This window comes from Engraulis encrasicolus, unplaced genomic scaffold (genome assembly GCF_034702125.1).
Source record: "Engraulis encrasicolus isolate BLACKSEA-1 unplaced genomic scaffold, IST_EnEncr_1.0 scaffold_31_np1212, whole genome shotgun sequence".
In the NCBI taxonomy this organism is placed as follows: domain Eukaryota; kingdom Metazoa; phylum Chordata; class Actinopteri; order Clupeiformes; family Engraulidae; genus Engraulis; species Engraulis encrasicolus.
The window spans coordinates 1143546-1161612 of NW_026945610.1; the positions used below are offsets into that span (position 1 = coordinate 1143546).

Sequence of the window (18067 nt, forward strand, 5' to 3'; positions counted from 1 at the left end):
AAGTAATGGAAAAAGGAGGCGCACACAAGGCTTGTGTGAACAAGTGTATTTCAGCTGAAATTTGAAAAGACGTCTGAGGTTAACTGGAGAAACAGACGTTTTGGACCTAGTCCATTCTCAATCCGAAACGTCTGTTTCTCCAGTTAACCTCAGATTTCTGTTGTAAAATTTAGGCTACAATACACTTTTTCACAAAAGTCTTGTGTGCGCCTCCTTTTTCCATTATCTTGAGTTTATAGGGGGTGGAAAAATGTACTAACCCCCGAACGAAGATGGCAATAGTTCCAAAATGAAGCTGAGGTAATGGCTATCTGTACTATCGGTGGAAACATTAGCACTTTCCGTCTCCATTCAAAGGCAATGTGGAAAAGTTTTTCGCGAATATCTCCGGAACGGTAGATCGTAGAGACTTCTTTGTTACTGACCCCTTCATCATTACCTGAAGTGTTTTTTGCTCTTGAGAATGTACATGTAATTGATTTTCAACATAATTAGCATTTTTACAAGTGGGACATGTTAATGCCATACTTTCAAGAATCAGTGTCATGCAGACCTGTAGATGGAGTGAAGGGTGTTGCAGTACTGAGCAAACAGGACCTCACGCAGACGCATCTCCTTCACATCATATCTGGACATAACACACACACATGCCCACATGCACGCATAAAGAATTCTGAATAAATACATAAATGTTGTATATATATATATATATATATATATATATATATATATATATATTGTATAGTATGAGCATACATACTCATTTCCACGTACCTCATGTCAGTGAGTCGCTCCTCTGCCAGGCGGCGCCTCGTAGCCTTGACGTCCCTCATGGTCATCTCCGAGCCGTAGCCCCCTGCCAGCTGGGCCCTGTTCAGCACCATCTGGGCTGACCCGGGCTTACCTGGAATGGAGTTTATTAGATACGCTTATTGTGTGTGTGTGTGTGTGTATGGGTGTGTGATATGTGGCCATCTGTGTGTGTGTGTGTGTGTGTGTGTGTGTGTGTGTGTGTTACACATCTGGCTTACCTTTGCGGGCCGTGCGTCCGAAGGCCTGCAGCTCAACCCTGTTGTTCTCAGGGAGGAAGGTGAGCACCACGAACAGACCTCCACTATCGTTCACAACATCTGACACCTGCAATATGATATAATATAATATAATTTATTATATGGTTGTGACGTCATTGGTCGAATGCTCCATTCATTTCAACGGGGCTCCCCAACGTTCGCACGTCTGTTATTTTTCGATAACGGACGGGTTGGTCTATAACAGACCGCTGTCAATGGCAACAAGACTTTTCACTGCTAAAGCGACTTTTCAACAAGACTCTAATCAGCTGCTGTGATAGACAACACCTGTTGTCCTGGCTACCTAGCTGTTGCCTAGGTGTGTTCCACAACGGCACTGTTTTGTTTTGCCCAGCAACAATCTTTTGACATTAAAAACTATAATAGACTTAACATTAAATAGGCCTAAAGAAATCTCCCCGCCATGTGTGAATCATTTAAGTATATCCATATAATAAGCGGGTTAACTTTCGGCGAGTCGGTCGCTTTGTGGAATAGCAGCACTTCAGAGAGAACAAGACCCCTCCGCTCCGCGTCGGGGTCTAAAGATTCTCTCTGTCGTGCTGCTATTCCACGGTAGCGACCTTCTCGCCGAACGTTAACCCTTACATAATATAATATAATATAATATAATATAATATAATATAATATAATATAATATAATATAATATAATATAATATAACTAGTGCTGTCAATCGATTAAAATATTTAATCACGATTAATCGCATACATGCCACAGTTAACTCTCAATTAATCACATTTTAATCGCATAATTATGTCTCATAGAAAATCATAGTGATACTTCTATCAATGTACTTTGTAGACCAACAAAAATGAAATTGGCTAGGTTTGTGTGTCACAGGGGTGACTAGTCACTATTTTTGTTTTTGTTGGGAAATAGGAGAGAATATGCTCAGTGATGGCTATCATCTGCACCTATCATTAGCACCAGTGATTGCAGGTGTAACGCAGGACTATGGTTGGTGCGCAAGGGGCGTGGTCTGGGCGAGTTGGGGAGGCCGGAAGAGGACAGACGCAGTGCGAGTGAGTCACCACCGAGAAGAGCAAGGGCCCAAAGCAGGTGCAGGAGGAAGAATGTCGAGCCGGTAACCGGATGGAGCACCAAACGTGAACCCACGACTCTAAGTGTTCAAACATACCAAAGCCGAACGGAACGGTCGCGGGACGTATGCAGTCTTTCTGCTTAGTTTCGGCCGGTGTGTTTTTCTCTGCCTTTCACACTGACAGCGTCGGCGTGCACGGCCAGTCCTGTTTAAAAAAAACCCCCACAACCAAAGCTAGCGTGCTACTTTGCCAATCAGTTGAATGAGACACCACCGGTCGCCGGCGTAAAAAATACGCTTGAGTTCTATTTTCCAAATGCAGCGCGGCGTGGAGCCGGCTCCCGCGCCGCTGACACCCGACAACCGCTGGTTGGTATGTAAGGACTGACACTGTCTTATAACCACCCTCTGCTTATTGCCCCACAGCTTCGGCTTGGAAAGGCCCCCTGAACATTGCCTCTCCAGTAGTGCAGATTTCGCTGCTCGGCTAAGTAGTGGACACTTGACGGAACTTTGGTCTCAACAAATATTGTGTGAAACCTAATTTGATGTCTTGCCGTGCTTGTGTGTACAGTGCTCTCCCCCTGGTGGTTGGTTGTATTAAGCTCCTGCTCACACTGCACGAGGAAATTTTGCAATTTAAAAGTTCACAGCTCACGACTCACGTCCTCATACTATACGAGCCGATGATCGGATGTGAGCAGAATGGTGCGACTGTGTGAAATGACACGCGTGTTTCCCGGGACTGCAGAGGAGGGAACATGTGCACCTGAGGTGGAGATGAGGACACGCTCAAGAGCAAATCGCATGGCCCTGTTAATTTGTGCATGTGTAGTGTCAATTCGGGTCGTAGCACTGCTTTAACTGTGCAATGTACTCACAAGGCACAACGAGGATTTCAAACAGTTTTGATTTTCTTGCAACCCTATGATTGCACGACCGTGAGGTGAAATCGCTTGTCGGTGCCCTAAGTACACTACACAGTAAGAGACTCGCGATTGACCAAGAAATCGGACCGATTGTGAGTGCCAAATCGTGGAAAAATCAGGGCAGAAGTCGCACAGTGCAAACAACATGTGCAAATAATCTTTTTAAAATTGACAACAATGAGTGTTAGACACTGAAATCTGCCCTAATGGCATATTAAACAAATACGGGGCAGAAAATAATAATAACAAAAAGATCATAAATTGGCCTATGCTCAAAAAAGTCTTAAAATGGATTTAGGATTCAACACATACTATTTGGGGGCTGTTTAAAAGTATGCAATGTTTATAAAATAGTTTGTTTTTTTGAATAGCACAAGTTAGCTGCTGTGCGTAACTCGCCCGCTCCTGAAAAAAATGATACAATGTAACGAGTTCTAGCTTTATCAGCGGAATTCTAACTTAGTCTCACTGCATCCAAAGTAATCATCAAACAATGCTAAAATATCTGCCAAATTGTCAAATAATAGCCTATTAAAAAAAGACACATTCCCAGTCCAAATATGATAATTTTGGGAGGTGACGGCCTAAAAAGGTCGAAAATAACGGTTCTAGATGGCGGCCATCTTGAATTTTGCTGTCAAAACAAAGTTTTATAACCAAAATGATGTCAGATTTGGAATCCTCATGGTTGACTCATATGAAAAAGTGCCTTCATACATGATTCTAGGTCATTCAGATCAAAAGTTATTTTTAAGAGATGCCGTCGGACGGCATTTTGAATTTGGCTCTCTAGCAAAAAAAGCCCAGGATTTTTGTGAGGGACATGGGGGCTAAATCTTTTCTAAAGGGTCCATAGAGGTCAAATCAATCATCAAAACATTGTTGCCAGAGGTTGGTCACGGAACCTCCATTTATGACTCGACTATAGGTGGCTGGCTACCTCCAATCAGACATGTACATTGAAGTCTAGAGCTACTAGTCACAATTAGTTCTTGGTTAGGACAGCTCTCCACTTCCCAAGAATAGGCATAACCAATATGCCTTTGCGTCGCTGATGGCAGAAAAATCAAGTAACTGAAGTGAATGTCTTAAAAGTGACAAGTTTCAATCGTAGGCTAAAACCAGTTGTCATGTAGACTAGCGAGAAGGCATTGGGTGGATAGCAGTACAGGTAGGCTAAGCTGTCATTCATCATTAGCCAGCCGTGGCAAATATTAGGATACTTCTCATTAGGAAGCTTCTGGTGTCATATTTCACAAAGTAGTTTGGTTACCGTTCTGTGTATGTGACTTTCTACAGAGATGCTTTTATAAGAGGTAGACTACTGAACTTTGCTTTCTAGCTAGCTTCATGGGATGGCAGGACTGACAGCGGGTTAGCCATTAATTCCAGCCTCAAACAAGGGACACTTTTCCACTGAATTTAAGACAGTTATCTTCTCTTGCTGACGAAGGTTAGTTTACAGTATGACCTAGTAAACAAGCTAGAATAATATGATATTTTAATAGCGTCCCAGTTGCAGCGACTTCTAATAGGGGTTGCTGCATTACTTTGACCACGGACAGGCTACCCCGCACTAATACATTTGTTCGGGAAAGCGTGAACGCTATTCCATATGTTTTGTTATGTTACTACATATGTTTTGTTTCAAGGCTTATTGCACACGTGTTGCTATTCTATGTTTGCTGATATCAGTGTTAATTTCGTGATGAATTTCGTGATAAAACGATTGTTCTCCCCTGACGACAATAAAACGGTTACGAAAAAAAAACAGCATGCCTTTGTACGAAAAATATAACGATATTGATTTATATTTTCGTCAAAAAAATAAAATTGTGACTACAATACGAAAACCAATAGGAAGCATTTTTGTTAATATGTCACTGAAACATTGAAAAGAATTGCTATTTTCGCAAGTCGCGACCCTCATGTCTCAACTGCTCCGCGTCTCCTTCCCTCCCTCACACACACACACAGGCACAGTGACAGGAAACTTGTTTCAGTCAAGGACACTGAAATAGGAAGTGAACGGCCCTTCCATGCTTTCACATGCGTTATTGCAATAACTAGGGCTGTCAGTAGATTAAAAAAAAATCTAATTAATTACAGAATTTGTAGTCTGTCTGTCTGTCTGTCTGTCTGTCTGTCTGTCTGTCTGTCTGTCTGTCTGTCTATCTATCTATCTATCTATCTATCTATCTATCTATCTATCTATCTATCTATCTATCTATCTATCTATCTATCTATCTATCTATCTATCTATCTATCTATCTATCTATCTAGTGGTTTGATGTTGTTGTGAATAGACAAGTGTTGTTCTGTAGATGAGCAGAAACCTCTGCTGAAATAGTGGTAGGCTCTAGGTAGCTTGGCTACTGCGGTCACACATCATGAACACAAATATTTGTGTCGTGCATTTCAAAGCCTGAACAGTCAATTCATTCGTATGCTTGGCTATAGTTGTATGAAAGATTTAAGTAGGCCTACCACAAGTCCAACTACTAACCCCAACTCCGATGAAGTTGGGACGTTTGGTAAACAGTGAATAAAATCAAAATGCTATCATTTTCAAAACACTCAATCTATTCATTAGATGGAGAATAGTGAAAAGACAACATATTAAGTGTTAAAACCGAGAAAAAATACTGTTTTGGGGGACATATGTACTCATTTCTAATTTGAGAAATCCAACACGTCTCAAAAGAGTTGGGACGGGGACAATAAATGGCAGCAAATGTCGAGGAAGACTAAAAACAAAACAAAAGACAACACTTAACAGTTAAATACATTAACCGATGAGATGATTTTATATAAAAAAAACAGTGTTAATTCCTATCTTGGACATGATTTCACCAGCTTAAATGGTGGGTGTATTCCTTGTCATGTTTTGCAATGTTTTCCTTTCTGTAGTGCTTACAGTGTGACAGGTCTTGACCAAAAACCCACCATTTTATCACATGCTGGTCCTTATGATGGAGCCAAACTGTTAAAACATAGTAGAGAATGCAATTTGACCTTACTATGTGGCAGTAATCAAAGATCTCCCTTCAAAATATAATGCATGAGTGGCTTTTCATGCTGTTTAAAACCCATTTATACCATTCAGCACTGTATTTAACTCTACAGATGAGTGAGAACATCTTAACCAATGCACTACTGCATCCGCATGCCATCATGGAGGCTGACTTTTGAAGCTAGCACTAACACAAGTTGGATGGTCCATTTTCACTGTAGCACAGGATGTGCAATGCTCTATTATTGTCAAAAAGAATGGACTTCTACAACTTCTGCTGACTTCTGTAAGCAAAGGACAGTTTCCCATGTCTTCTGGGTCTATTTCAAGTGAGCTCAGGTGCTTAGGAGAATGTTAAACCCCTGTGTCATTTTCATGCATTAAGCATTCTTAATATGGTCAATTTTCAATAGCTCTAGCACTCCAGGAATTAGAGTGAGACTACAGCCAATATATATTTCATGATGTCATGAACCTATACAATGATTTTATTAACAAAAATATGTCTTATATACACTCAATCGTGGTAAATGAAAGGGAATTCAAAAATGTATGTAATAACTATGGTAATTATTCCCTTTGCATCTTTAATTCTGAGTGACTCAGCCTCTCTGTGATGATCTTATACCTGGACACCTATATTGTCCGTCAGTACAATTCATTTTGAAATGTTCTTCTTTGTTGTTTTATCTTATTTGGATGTTTACTAAATTTCACTGATCCCCGTCCCAACTATTTTGAGACGTGTTGGATTTATCAAATTAGAAATGAGTACATTATGTCCCCCAAAACAATATTTTTTCTCGGTTTTAACACTTAATATGTTGTCTTTCCACTATTCTCCATCTAATGAATAGATTGAATGTTTTGAAAATGATAGCATTTTGATTTTATTCACTGTTTACCAAACGTCCCAACTTCATCGGAGTTGGGGTTTGTATTATACAACTGCCATGGCCAAATCAAATGATAAACTGTCTTGAAATGCGCCTGTATTATATCAGATGAACCAGCTGCCGAGCGCAGACTGGTAGCTTACATCTCGTGATAAAATGTGTTCTAAAAGTTATCAAATATAGACAAATCGATAATGGGAAAAACACCAAATTGGGTCTGACATGTTATTAGTTGTATTTAAGCTGTAGAGATTGTCTGATTGCTTGTGTTAATTGAAGGAAAACGTCGTTGGTCCACATCTATTTTTTAACTGAACAGCTAAGTGGCACATCTCGTAATAATTCAAAAATATCTAAAAATAATTAAATACAAACATATGCTTTTGTTCATGAAAAAAGACAGAAAAGTGTCTGTATTTGTTGAATGTATTGTATTTTAGCTTTAGAAGTTGACCGACGGCTTGTATTTATCACGGCGTGAGTGAGTGAATTCAGTTGCCACGCCATGTGCTTTTGGTGTGGTTTAGAACGTATGTCTACCCATAAATAATTAATGCCATTCATTTTTACAATGCGTTAATGCACCTTGTAATTAATTAGTCTAATTAACGCGTTAAAATGACAGCCCTAGCAATAACGTCTTGCGAATGCATGCAACTATGCACACAACCATGTCAACGAGAGCGCGTATGCCATCACAACTTTGCATCAAGCTAATAATAAGCAACAGCTTGCAATACGCGCACGAGAGAGAGAGAGAGAGAGAGAGAGAGAGAGACATCTTCCAACAGGTGCCATAACGCTTGCATAGCCTTCAGTAACCTGCTACTGTACCCCGCGACACAACACACTGACAACACATTGACTAGGTAGGTAGGCCAATAATATGTGACTATACAAATTAGCCTTAACCATGCAGTTCAGGGGGGATGTTACTAGTATTAAGTAGGCCTATGTGCAATATGTCATTTTAATCATTGATTTCCCCAAATGGTATTTTAGTTTGTTTATAGAGAAGTGTAAACAAGAGGAAATGAATGTAAAATTAAAATTACATTTTCGTCAAGAGATTAAAACTAACACTAAATTAAAAATTCCGGTCAAAATTAACACTGGCTGATATGAATAGCTTACTGCAATTTGTGTTGTATGTGTTATTTGCGAGCTTGTGGTTGTGCTCTGTGTCGCGCCTTGTGATCAGCCTGGACTGACTTCCCGGTGGGTTAACAGTCCTCAGGGGCTAATGTAGTCGGGGTTTCTGCCTTTTCTTAGAGGGGTCTGCATAAAGTGCCCCTGGCTTTTTATGGTCTCAGCTCAGCCATGTTTGTGATGTGAACTTCATGACACCTCTGCGCCAACTTTCTACCCGAGTGAAAAAGTTGCATACGGTTCGAGAAGTTGCATCTAAATGATAAGCGTCTGCCTGTACTTATTTCATCCCTGTGCACGAGAGAGAACACAAGTGCATGCAGTAGTCGGAGAAGTCACAGCAGTTAAATGTAGCAGCTAATAATAATAATAATACAAAAATATATAATAATAATAATAATAATAATAATAATAAAAATATATATATATTAGTAATAGTAAGTGTGTGCATGGACTGCACCTCGAGAAGTGAAACTATATAGCCAAACGGTTTTCAAACAGGTATAGAGAGCTTTGTAAATCATTTATTTACAGACTGATAACGTCTGTGTTGTCACCTCACTCACTGCAATGCACAGATTGAAAGCTCCCGAAGGAGCAAGCTGACTAGAGAGACACAAGGGGAAGGGGAGGGGGAGGAGCAGGGGGGCACGAGGCACTGCTAGCGTCTTCTGTAACCGTGCATGTTGGGAATTGTAGTTAAGCTATCGCTGCAACCCGCAGTCGGCCAGTTTATGAAAAAAATCTTCACTGGGTCACATCTAGCTTTCATCTCGTGATAAANAAATGAACGCAGCTAAAAAGGGGTTGAGTTAATGCGATAATATCGCAATCATTTTGACAGCACTAAATATAATATAATATAATATAATATAATACATATGGTCTGAGACCTTGATGTTGGTTCCGCGGCCAGCGAGGTTAGTGGCCACGATAACGTCACCAGGCTGCAGCTCCCGGCTGATGTTGCTCAGGCTGTCCTTGTCACTGCGGACGTAGAGGATGATCTGGCCGGGGACGACACCACTCAGCTCCTTCTGGATCTCCTCGGCAGAGTTGATCGACTCGCAGATGACCAAAGCTGCTCTTCCACCCCTGTAGTTGTTTGGGGAGATCTGCTCCAATACGACACGTTTGATCCCGGCCCTCCACTCCGCAGCACTCGCCGTGACAACGCCATCCACCTCGAACAGCTTGCGGCGGCTGAAGGTCGGCATGCGGCAGGCGGTCAAGGTCGGGTAGAGGTCGTGCAGCCACAGCAGGTCGGACTCGGTGCCCAGCGTGCCCGTGGTGCCGTAGAGCTTGCCCTTGTACTTCTCGAAGAAGGCCACGTTTGAGAGGTAGTTGGTTACCGTGGAGATGGTGCTGAGCTTAACCTGGTGTTTCATCTCCAGGAACTGCTGAAGGCCGTCACCCCAACGCTTGTTGCTCTCGATAATGCCAGTCGATCTGCAGTCCAAACACAAACACGTACACACACGTACACACACACACACACACACACACACACACACACACACACACACACACACACACACACACACACACACACACACACACACACACACACACACACACACACACACACAGTTTACTTCTTTATTTGTGCCCACAATTCAAAATTGAGTTTCCATAGACACAAATTGTGGTACCACAGTGAACAATAGTCCATGGAGTAAAAGTCTAAAGGATATACACAGCACCTTCTTCTCCATATGTGTCGACTACCAATTATTGATGATATTGGACAATATTTAAGCAAGTCATTTTTGGGAAGCCAAGCATCCTTAGCAGGGGCGGTTCTAAGGGGTGGCAGGGGGTGGCATTTGCCCCCCCAGAAATATGATTTGCCACCTCAATTAAGAGCCCTGATTGTGACCAATAGCCTTAATGCTTGACATCATTTCACACATAGAACTTTAGGTTGCAGGGTTTCACTTTAAGGGATTCACTGTATCACATAAGTGTGTGTGTCGATTATATAGTGTTTATAATTTTCCCTTAGTGTAGGAGCATGCCCCCCTGAAATACACCTCGACACCCCTTTGCCACCCCAAGAATAAATGTCTGGAACCGCCCCTGATCCTTAGCCCCCTAGTGGCCAGTCTATGCACGTGGCCCAAACTTCCAAATACAAGCACTATATATTGGCATTTGTAGCCCATCACAGTGATTTCCTGCACAAGTGGTTGATACTTCATTAGTTTCTCACAAAACGTTTCTTCTAGATATGAGTCAAAGCAACATCCTACTTCCACTATATCAACAGTTCGATTGTCCTCATCAATGATGGTGATGTCTGGTTTAGTTGCATTCAGTCCATTAAAAGCAGTTGGGTTCTGGTTTAGAGTAAACATTTGGGGTTTTAAAAGACAGTTTGTATACAGGTGAAGGGCAAACATATTGCCGTTTTTCTAACAAAAGGTCTAGAATCCACTCATGCCTGGATATATACAGCTTCTTGTAGAAGGTGCAGCCATTCAGTACATGTGACATGGATTCCATGGTTTATCCATGGTGTACATAGAAGGGGGTGAATGAGTTGGGGTACCAGACTGAAAGGTTGAATCGGGTTGGTAGTACTTGCAGTCTACTCTTTGCTGTAAAAGTCTGGATGTCCTCATCAATAGATGCGTTTTTAAATATGCTGTGGGAGATTGATTGGTCTGCTGAGGAAATACAAGCTAATTTTCCCTGCATTTTGAGCCCAGTCCAGCGCGTTTTGCGCTGCTGGTGTTTGATTGACACACACACACACACACACACACACACACACACACACACACACACACACACACACACACACACACACACACACACACACACACACACACACACACACACACACACACACACACACACACACACACACACACACACACACGCACACACGCACACACACACACTTAAAGGAGAAGTTTTTCCAATTTCAATATGCTGTTGTATTGCTCACTCTACCCTTGACTTTTTCAGTATTCGGTGATGCTGTATTTTTCGGCTCAGCCCTTTCTGAGACCTGAGCTATTCTAATGGGGGCAGACTTTGTTTGCATTAAAAACATTCTTCTGTTGCATAACCTTTGGTAGGAAAAAATCAAAATGTTTTTCATGAAATGTAAACATACTTTGCCCCCATGACAATGACCAGTATCTTGGAAAAGGCTGAAGAAAAAAAAAACAATATCCTTAGGTACTGTCCAGGGTAGTGTGAGCATTACAATTGCATCTCGAAATTGGCAGAAGTTATCCTTTAACTTGACTGTAACTAACTTTGCTTCTTACCTGTAGTCAACAGGACAGACAGCTCCGTCCTCCAGCACGTACTCTCTTCCCTGCTGCAGGGTCAGGGCCAGGAAGGCGTTCTGCACCCACGCAGACACTTTCGCTTTCACCAGGGGGCGCAGGAAGCCCGGCACGCTCACCTTGTCCTTCGAGTTCTCACGCGCCTCGTACTGGATCTTTCCATAGACAATAGAGAGCAGGATTTTAGGGGACAAAACAAATACAGGGGTAAGCACTTGGGATCAGGGTCAATAATTGTTGCCCTTATTGACTTCTTAATTGCCATATCATGAACAATTTGTGTGTGCACTGCACCTTCTCACTGATCAGCTGTGCGATGGGCCCTACAAGGGCGTCACTGGATTCGTAAAGCGGGCAGCAGAATCCGTCCTCCAGGACCAGGAAGGAGAGTTCCAGAATGTTGGGGTCGTTATAGGAGCGAGGGACTCTGAGTGACAACATGCCGTCCTCACCCAGCGTGTAGAGGACGAAGTCATACGGCACATACTGCTCCATACACTGGAAAAACTCCAGGACTTTCTCCTGACTCACTGTCCGCACCTTCTGCAGGATCTCATCCTTGTCACTTTTGTAAATGTCCTCTGTGAAGCCCTGCGGCACAATGCCACAAGACTCAGCGATGCCCAGAACGTCCATTGCATCTTCGATTTCTTCATTATCTGTGTCGATAGCGTCAAATATGGCTTTGAAGAAGGAGGCTGGAGGCCCCTGCACGAAGGTCTGGTTTTCCGTGGCCAGGTATCCGTACTGGCTGACGTGGGTCCAGATCATGGCCAGCAGGGTGTTGAGGTGCTGCATGGAGACCACGGGGCTGGACAGGTAGGTCATCTGCACGCCCTCGTCCAGTAGCAGAGAGTCCACCTCGTCCACGATGACACACTGGTAGCCGCGATCGGACCGCACGTCTTTCATCTCGAACGTCTGGCGAAGGTGGTCTGCCGCGAAGGTCCCGATGGTTCCGTAGACCACGTTCTTCTGGTAGCATTGCTTGCGATCCTCGTCCTTCTCCTTGTTGGTGTTTTTGTCCACCGTGAGGCCGAGGCTCTTGTAGAATTCAGCAAAATCCTGCGCGTCTCTCTGGCACAGCACTGACGAGCTGGACAACACGTCCACGCGCTCCCCCCTGAGGGCGCGCAGGGCTGCGAACATCGCGATGACGACCGATTTCCCCTCCCCCGTGGGCATCTCCAGCAGCTTCCCATTGTCCGCCAGGGCCAACATGCACCAGCTGAGCATTTGTGTGTCCTTGGGCCACCACTTGTTCTGGAATACATCCTTGTGGATGGCGTTGCACAGGACAGCTAGCACCTCAACAAGGTCCCCAGTACTCGTGCCCTTGCTCAGGTCATGGGCGAGCTGGACATCTGTGTGCTTGGTGATATCGCCTGAGTCGATAAGGGCTCTGACCGTACGCACAACTTCGCACGCGCTCTCCAGTGTCTGCTTGTCAATATTTCTCATATGGCAAATTTCAGTGGAAAGGTGATAAAGGCTTTTTATCTTCTCCTCTTTGAAGCTTGATTCCAAATGTTGTATGAAATGACTCTCTGTGTCTAAGGTCTTCAGGAGGACAAGGAGGGACTGGCCGTTCCCATCCCTCCAGTCAGAAGAAATCTGGTACGTCTCCATCAGATGCAACACCTTCATGATAGCAACACCCTGACACTTGTCAGTCAACGTTGAGAGGAGGTCTAAGGCTTCGATTGGTGAAACACATTTTGCAGAGACGAGAGTTAAAGCACTCTGGAAGACGTCTTTGGGTTGATCTTCTGAAGCCTGGAACTGCATCGCGCATCTGAACATAATTTCTAAATATGCCTCCCCCACCATAGATGTCCCACAACTGTCACCTTTTTCCTCTCCAGTGAAGACTTTCAGCATCAGGTTCTCAAAGAAGGTGAGAATCCTGGCCTCTGTGGGAGGCAAGCTTTTACCACTGAGCTTCTTCAGGACGGTTAAGATGGCGGTGTCCGTGCCGGTTTCCAGATTTCTCACCAGCATCTGGCAGAACATCTTGAAGAACTTGTGCCTCAGTTTCATGCCCTGAAAACTTGTCATGAGGGATTGCAGGTGCTCTATGGCAAACTTCAAAGTGGTGTTCACCTCAACCCTGGACGGCTCTGTGCTTTGAGACACACTGCTCACACTTCGCTCTTCCACAATGAATGCTCGGCGAAGTGATCTGGTATCTCCATCTGTTCCTAGTAAGAAGTAATCGGCCATAAAGTCCTCCAGGCTTCCATAGACCACATCTGCCTCGTAGGACTGCCTCTGGTCAGTGCTAAGGCTGACTCCGACGTGCTTGTACAGGGCAGCCCACTCCTGACGCGACCGAGAGCTTGTCACCACATTCACTTTGTGTCCCATGCAGGCAAGAGTGACCGCGACCATGGCAACCACGCAGGGGTCCTCGTCCATGATGACCGTCTCCAGGACACCCTTCTTCTGCTGCTCTAGCATGGCTGAGCACCAGCTGACCATCTGTGTCGCCGTGGGATACCACCCCTTGGTGACGTGCACCGCCTTGCACAGCTCAGACAGGCACCTCTGCAGGTCCTCCGCTCCCAGACTCCCGACGCGAAAGGTGTTTCTTGTGAACGCAGCTGCTTCTTTCTGGACATTCTTGCATCCCTGCAGCACAGATGTAACGGCGCTTTTCACCATATACACGGTGGAGTCATCTAACCCTGCTCCTAAGGCTGAGGCGGAGGCTTTCCACTTGTGCAGGACAGACTCCAGACTGCGCTCGTCTCTCCTCTTCAGAGTCGCCTGGAACGCTGGCAGGAAGCTGTTGGCACCCAGGTTGCACAAGGACTCTGCCAGCGGATGCGCCGACTCGTCTGTCCACAGTGGAGGTACGTCGTATACTCGCACCAAGGTGAGTACCTCCGTGATCGCAGCATCATCCTAGTAGAGTAGACATAATTTAATGGTATTAAGTTAAGCAAAATTAAGATGTCCCGCAGCAGTTATACAGAATATCATGTCATATATGTAAGATATTACATTACATTTAGCACACAGAGGGCGCGCACACACACACAAAAGGCTTACAAAAAGGCACCACACAATAAGTTAGAAAGCTACACAGTGTAGGGACTTTTACACCTAAGTTAAGTCATTTCCCCTCATTTTACGAATGCCCACCATTTTGTAAAATAGAGGACACCATTTTCTATCTATACTGTATCTGGCATCAGATTACATACGTAGCTCAGCCCCGCCCCTGTACCTTTAAAGCCCAGGTCAAGGTGTGAATCTTGGCCCGACTCCCTCATCCAGAGGTGAAGACAACATCTCGGGACCACAGTCTCCTTGGAGACGTCTATTTTAGAAATTATTGAAACTGTAAGTTATCTTGGCCAGGTTAACACTACGGTCGATATATTTCTTCCTTCAACCGGTTTTCGTTTGTGTATGCATTCCCATTGCGATATTTCGAGTGATATTGCGGACATCAGTTGAGTCAGGACGGAGGGACTCAACTCGCTAGGATAACTTTTGTACGGACAATTGTTAATCGCTTACTAGTACCGAAATCAAAGGAACCTCCCTGGAATCGAAGGAGATTCAGTTGAGGCCTGATGGTCTGTCCCCCAAGAGAGTGGACAACCCGGTACAGTTGCAAAACTCTTTGGACATATTGCAACCTCGCGCCCGGAACCGCGTGGTATCGCTCGGACCCACAGACAGGACCTGAGCGCTCTCGGAGAACAAAGGAATTCGCGTGCACGAGGAAGTGCGCATTCATCTCGCCCCGAGAGATCAAAGGGTTCTCTCTCTTCCTACCAAGGATAACGCAGTAAGCACTGAATTGGGCATAGATATGCAGTTAGGACTGTTACATAGCTTTGAGGAGTTGTGTTCAAATATCCACACTTGTAGAGTGTGATATATTTTATTTTGGGTTATTTTGTTCTATCTGTTCTTTCTTTTCTTTCTCTCTTTCTCCCCTCTCATCACCACAAATAGCCACACGCTATTCTTAGTTTACATACCGGTAGTTGCAGTATTGCCATACATGCACCCACATGTAAATTATCCACTCACAGAGATACACGTACCAGTGTTTTTAACCCATAGAGTTATCGAGTCGAGGACGTAAGCTATTGTTGGAAAGAGCGCCAAGCGCCCCTTTCCCTTCCCCCACGTATACTGTAAAACCTTTAAACAAAGGACGGTATTCTCTGATCAGCTTGAATTCTTATCTTGAAGATAGTTTCCCGCTTCATCAGCCGAAAGCTTGACGCTCCTCCTTTTATCTCATATTTCGGTTCTGCGCACCCGAGCTGCGCAGAATCATTTGACCCATAGTTCATACAGAACATACATCTCTCTCTCTCTCTCTCGTCCCCTGTCGCTTCACAGAAGCGCCCCCGCAAGGCGCAGAGTGGCGTCCCACAAAGCACGCGCCACTCTCCTCTCTCTCTCTCTCTCTCTCTCTCTCTCTCTTTCTCTCTCTCGCATAGCGTACACACTCACACACACGCACAGCGCATCCTCTCATACCCCGTGTATATTTTCTACGAAGTCAACCAGAAAAGAATTCACACAAAACCTTCAGATTATTACTCAATAATGGTCATGATTTTATGAGACGGTCATGAACCGTGTTTTATGCAATCATTAATTAGACAATTGACGATTCCATAAGTACACACCTACACATTATTGATACCCAGCGCAAAGAGTTTAACACACTCTTCATGCATCATTTCTTATACTCTTATTCCTCACATATAGTAATAACACATTACATATTTGGAACTGTATAAGAATTGTATACTTATTAATGTAATTATAATTACATTACTGTACTCCCTTTACATTTAATGGTCCCCGCGTGTGAGGAAGAATATTCCTCATACCCATACATTGTAGTAGACCCTACATTAATGTTGCCCCTTGGTGAGGAAGAATATTCCTCATGCCCATTAATTGCAAGAGTACCTACATTTAATGGTGCAAGCCGTGTGAGGAAGTTCCACACCCAATATGTAATTTCGATTGCATAACTGCAATTGACCCTACAACAGGCATAGTCATTCCATGCTGTGTACCTCTGTGTAAGTGTCCACCAGAGCCCTCAGCAGTCCCATTGCCTCCACAGGGGTCCAGCGTCTGCTCTCGGCCAGCCTGATGAGAGCCTTGCTGGGCCTCGCTTGCGCCTCCTCCAGGGTGTCCAGCAGCAGCTCCAGGCAGCGCAGCTCCATGCGGGTGGTGGTGGTGGTGATGGGAACGGAGGCCTTCAGGGCGGTCGAGCGGAGCGACGTCAGAAAAATGCTGAGGAAGTTCACCAGGAGAAAGCCCTCCTCAGCGGGATCCTGCCCAGCCCAGTGCCTGGCCAACAGGACCGCGTCAGACGGGCTTTCGCCATGGCTGTGTGTGTGTGTGGGGGGCAGAAGCAGACTCAGGTACAGGCTCTGACACAGCAGGAGGCTGTCAGAGGTGCTTTGTGCTAATTGGTTAATGGACTCCAGATGAGACTGCACCTGATTGGACAAGGTGTCTTGGTTGGTGTGGCCAGTGGAGTTACCCAATGACAAGGCACACAGCTCGGCCATCAGCACCTGCGGAGAGGAGAGGAGAGGAGAGGGGAGGAGAGGTGAGGGGAGGAGAGGTGAGGGGAGAAGAGGAGAGGAGAGGAGAGGAGAGGAGAAGAGGGGAGAGGAGAGAAGAGGAGAGGAGTGGAAGGGACAGGACAGAGTGGGAGAGGAGAAGAGAGGGGAAAGTGTTATTAACCCTTTAAAACATGGTGTTGTAAATTTGCTGTTACCAGAAAGGCAATGACCAAGTCATAGTGCATTACTTAAGGCCTTGTGTTATGTCATATAGTACAAGAAATGGGTGAAAAAAAGGTGATACACGCATCAAAATTGGCACAGGTGTTCATTAGGACATGCTTATCAATATCAGGGGTGGAGGCACTCAAAATTCCTTGTTTTGCATAGCAACGGTTGCTAGATAAAGTATTTCCCTTAGCAACCAACATCAATTATGCAATTGATTTTGTGGTATTAAGGCATCTGTACCCTGAGCCATTGTCTTAAAATCACTGTAGCACTGCTGGGAAAGGCCCCATATTATAAATATGCACCGTTTTCCTTACAGTAGCAACCAGCATCAATGAAAACGTGCTCCAAGCAATAATGTGGTAATGTGATGTCTGAATATTGACCATGTGTCCTAAAATCACTACATGAATCCTTCAAGAGGATGCACCATGTGTGACAATGGCCCCCTTGATGTCATTTTTTCCATTGAAGTCATAGCAACTATGTGAAAAATACAATATACACTTCTATTTACTTTTTCAAGAGATAATGTCTCAATATGGCTTACATGGCTGTACACATCAGGCCTGTCTTTATCTTCATACATGAGCCTAGTAAAGCCATCTGACTATTCAGAGGTTAAAAACTGAACAAGAACAAGAACTGAACAAGATAAAAAGCATACATGAACACAGTTAGGACAGTGCTGTGTTGTAAATTGTAACCTAGCGAAGTGATTCTTGACATGCCCTTGTAGCCTTTTATTAATCACTATATAAGTACAGTGAGTTGGGTGCTACAATATTAAGATACAAACTGGTTTACAAAAAGTTGGGATACTTGGTATTTTGTAAATGAAAACAAAATAC

General features: G+C 44.2%; 1 protein-coding gene across 1 annotated transcript in view; it reads right to left on the reverse strand.

The window, feature by feature from the left end:
• The window catches only part of LOC134443419 (uncharacterized), a 78883-nt gene extending 61078 nt beyond the window's left edge, over positions 1–17805 (reverse strand). The window contains exons 1-8 of the mRNA XM_063193205.1: positions 17767–17805; positions 16485–16994; positions 11719–14331; positions 11404–11579; positions 9016–9571; positions 1032–1137; positions 775–904; positions 554–628 (exon numbers count right to left, since the gene is read on the reverse strand). Of these exons, the coding sequence (XP_063049275.1) occupies positions 554–628; positions 775–904; positions 1032–1137; positions 9016–9571; positions 11404–11579; positions 11719–14331; positions 16485–16994; positions 17767–17805 (4205 nt within the window). The remainder of the gene's footprint in view (positions 1–553; positions 629–774; positions 905–1031; positions 1138–9015; positions 9572–11403; positions 11580–11718; positions 14332–16484; positions 16995–17766) is intronic.
• Between the last annotated feature and the right edge of the window lie 262 nt (positions 17806–18067).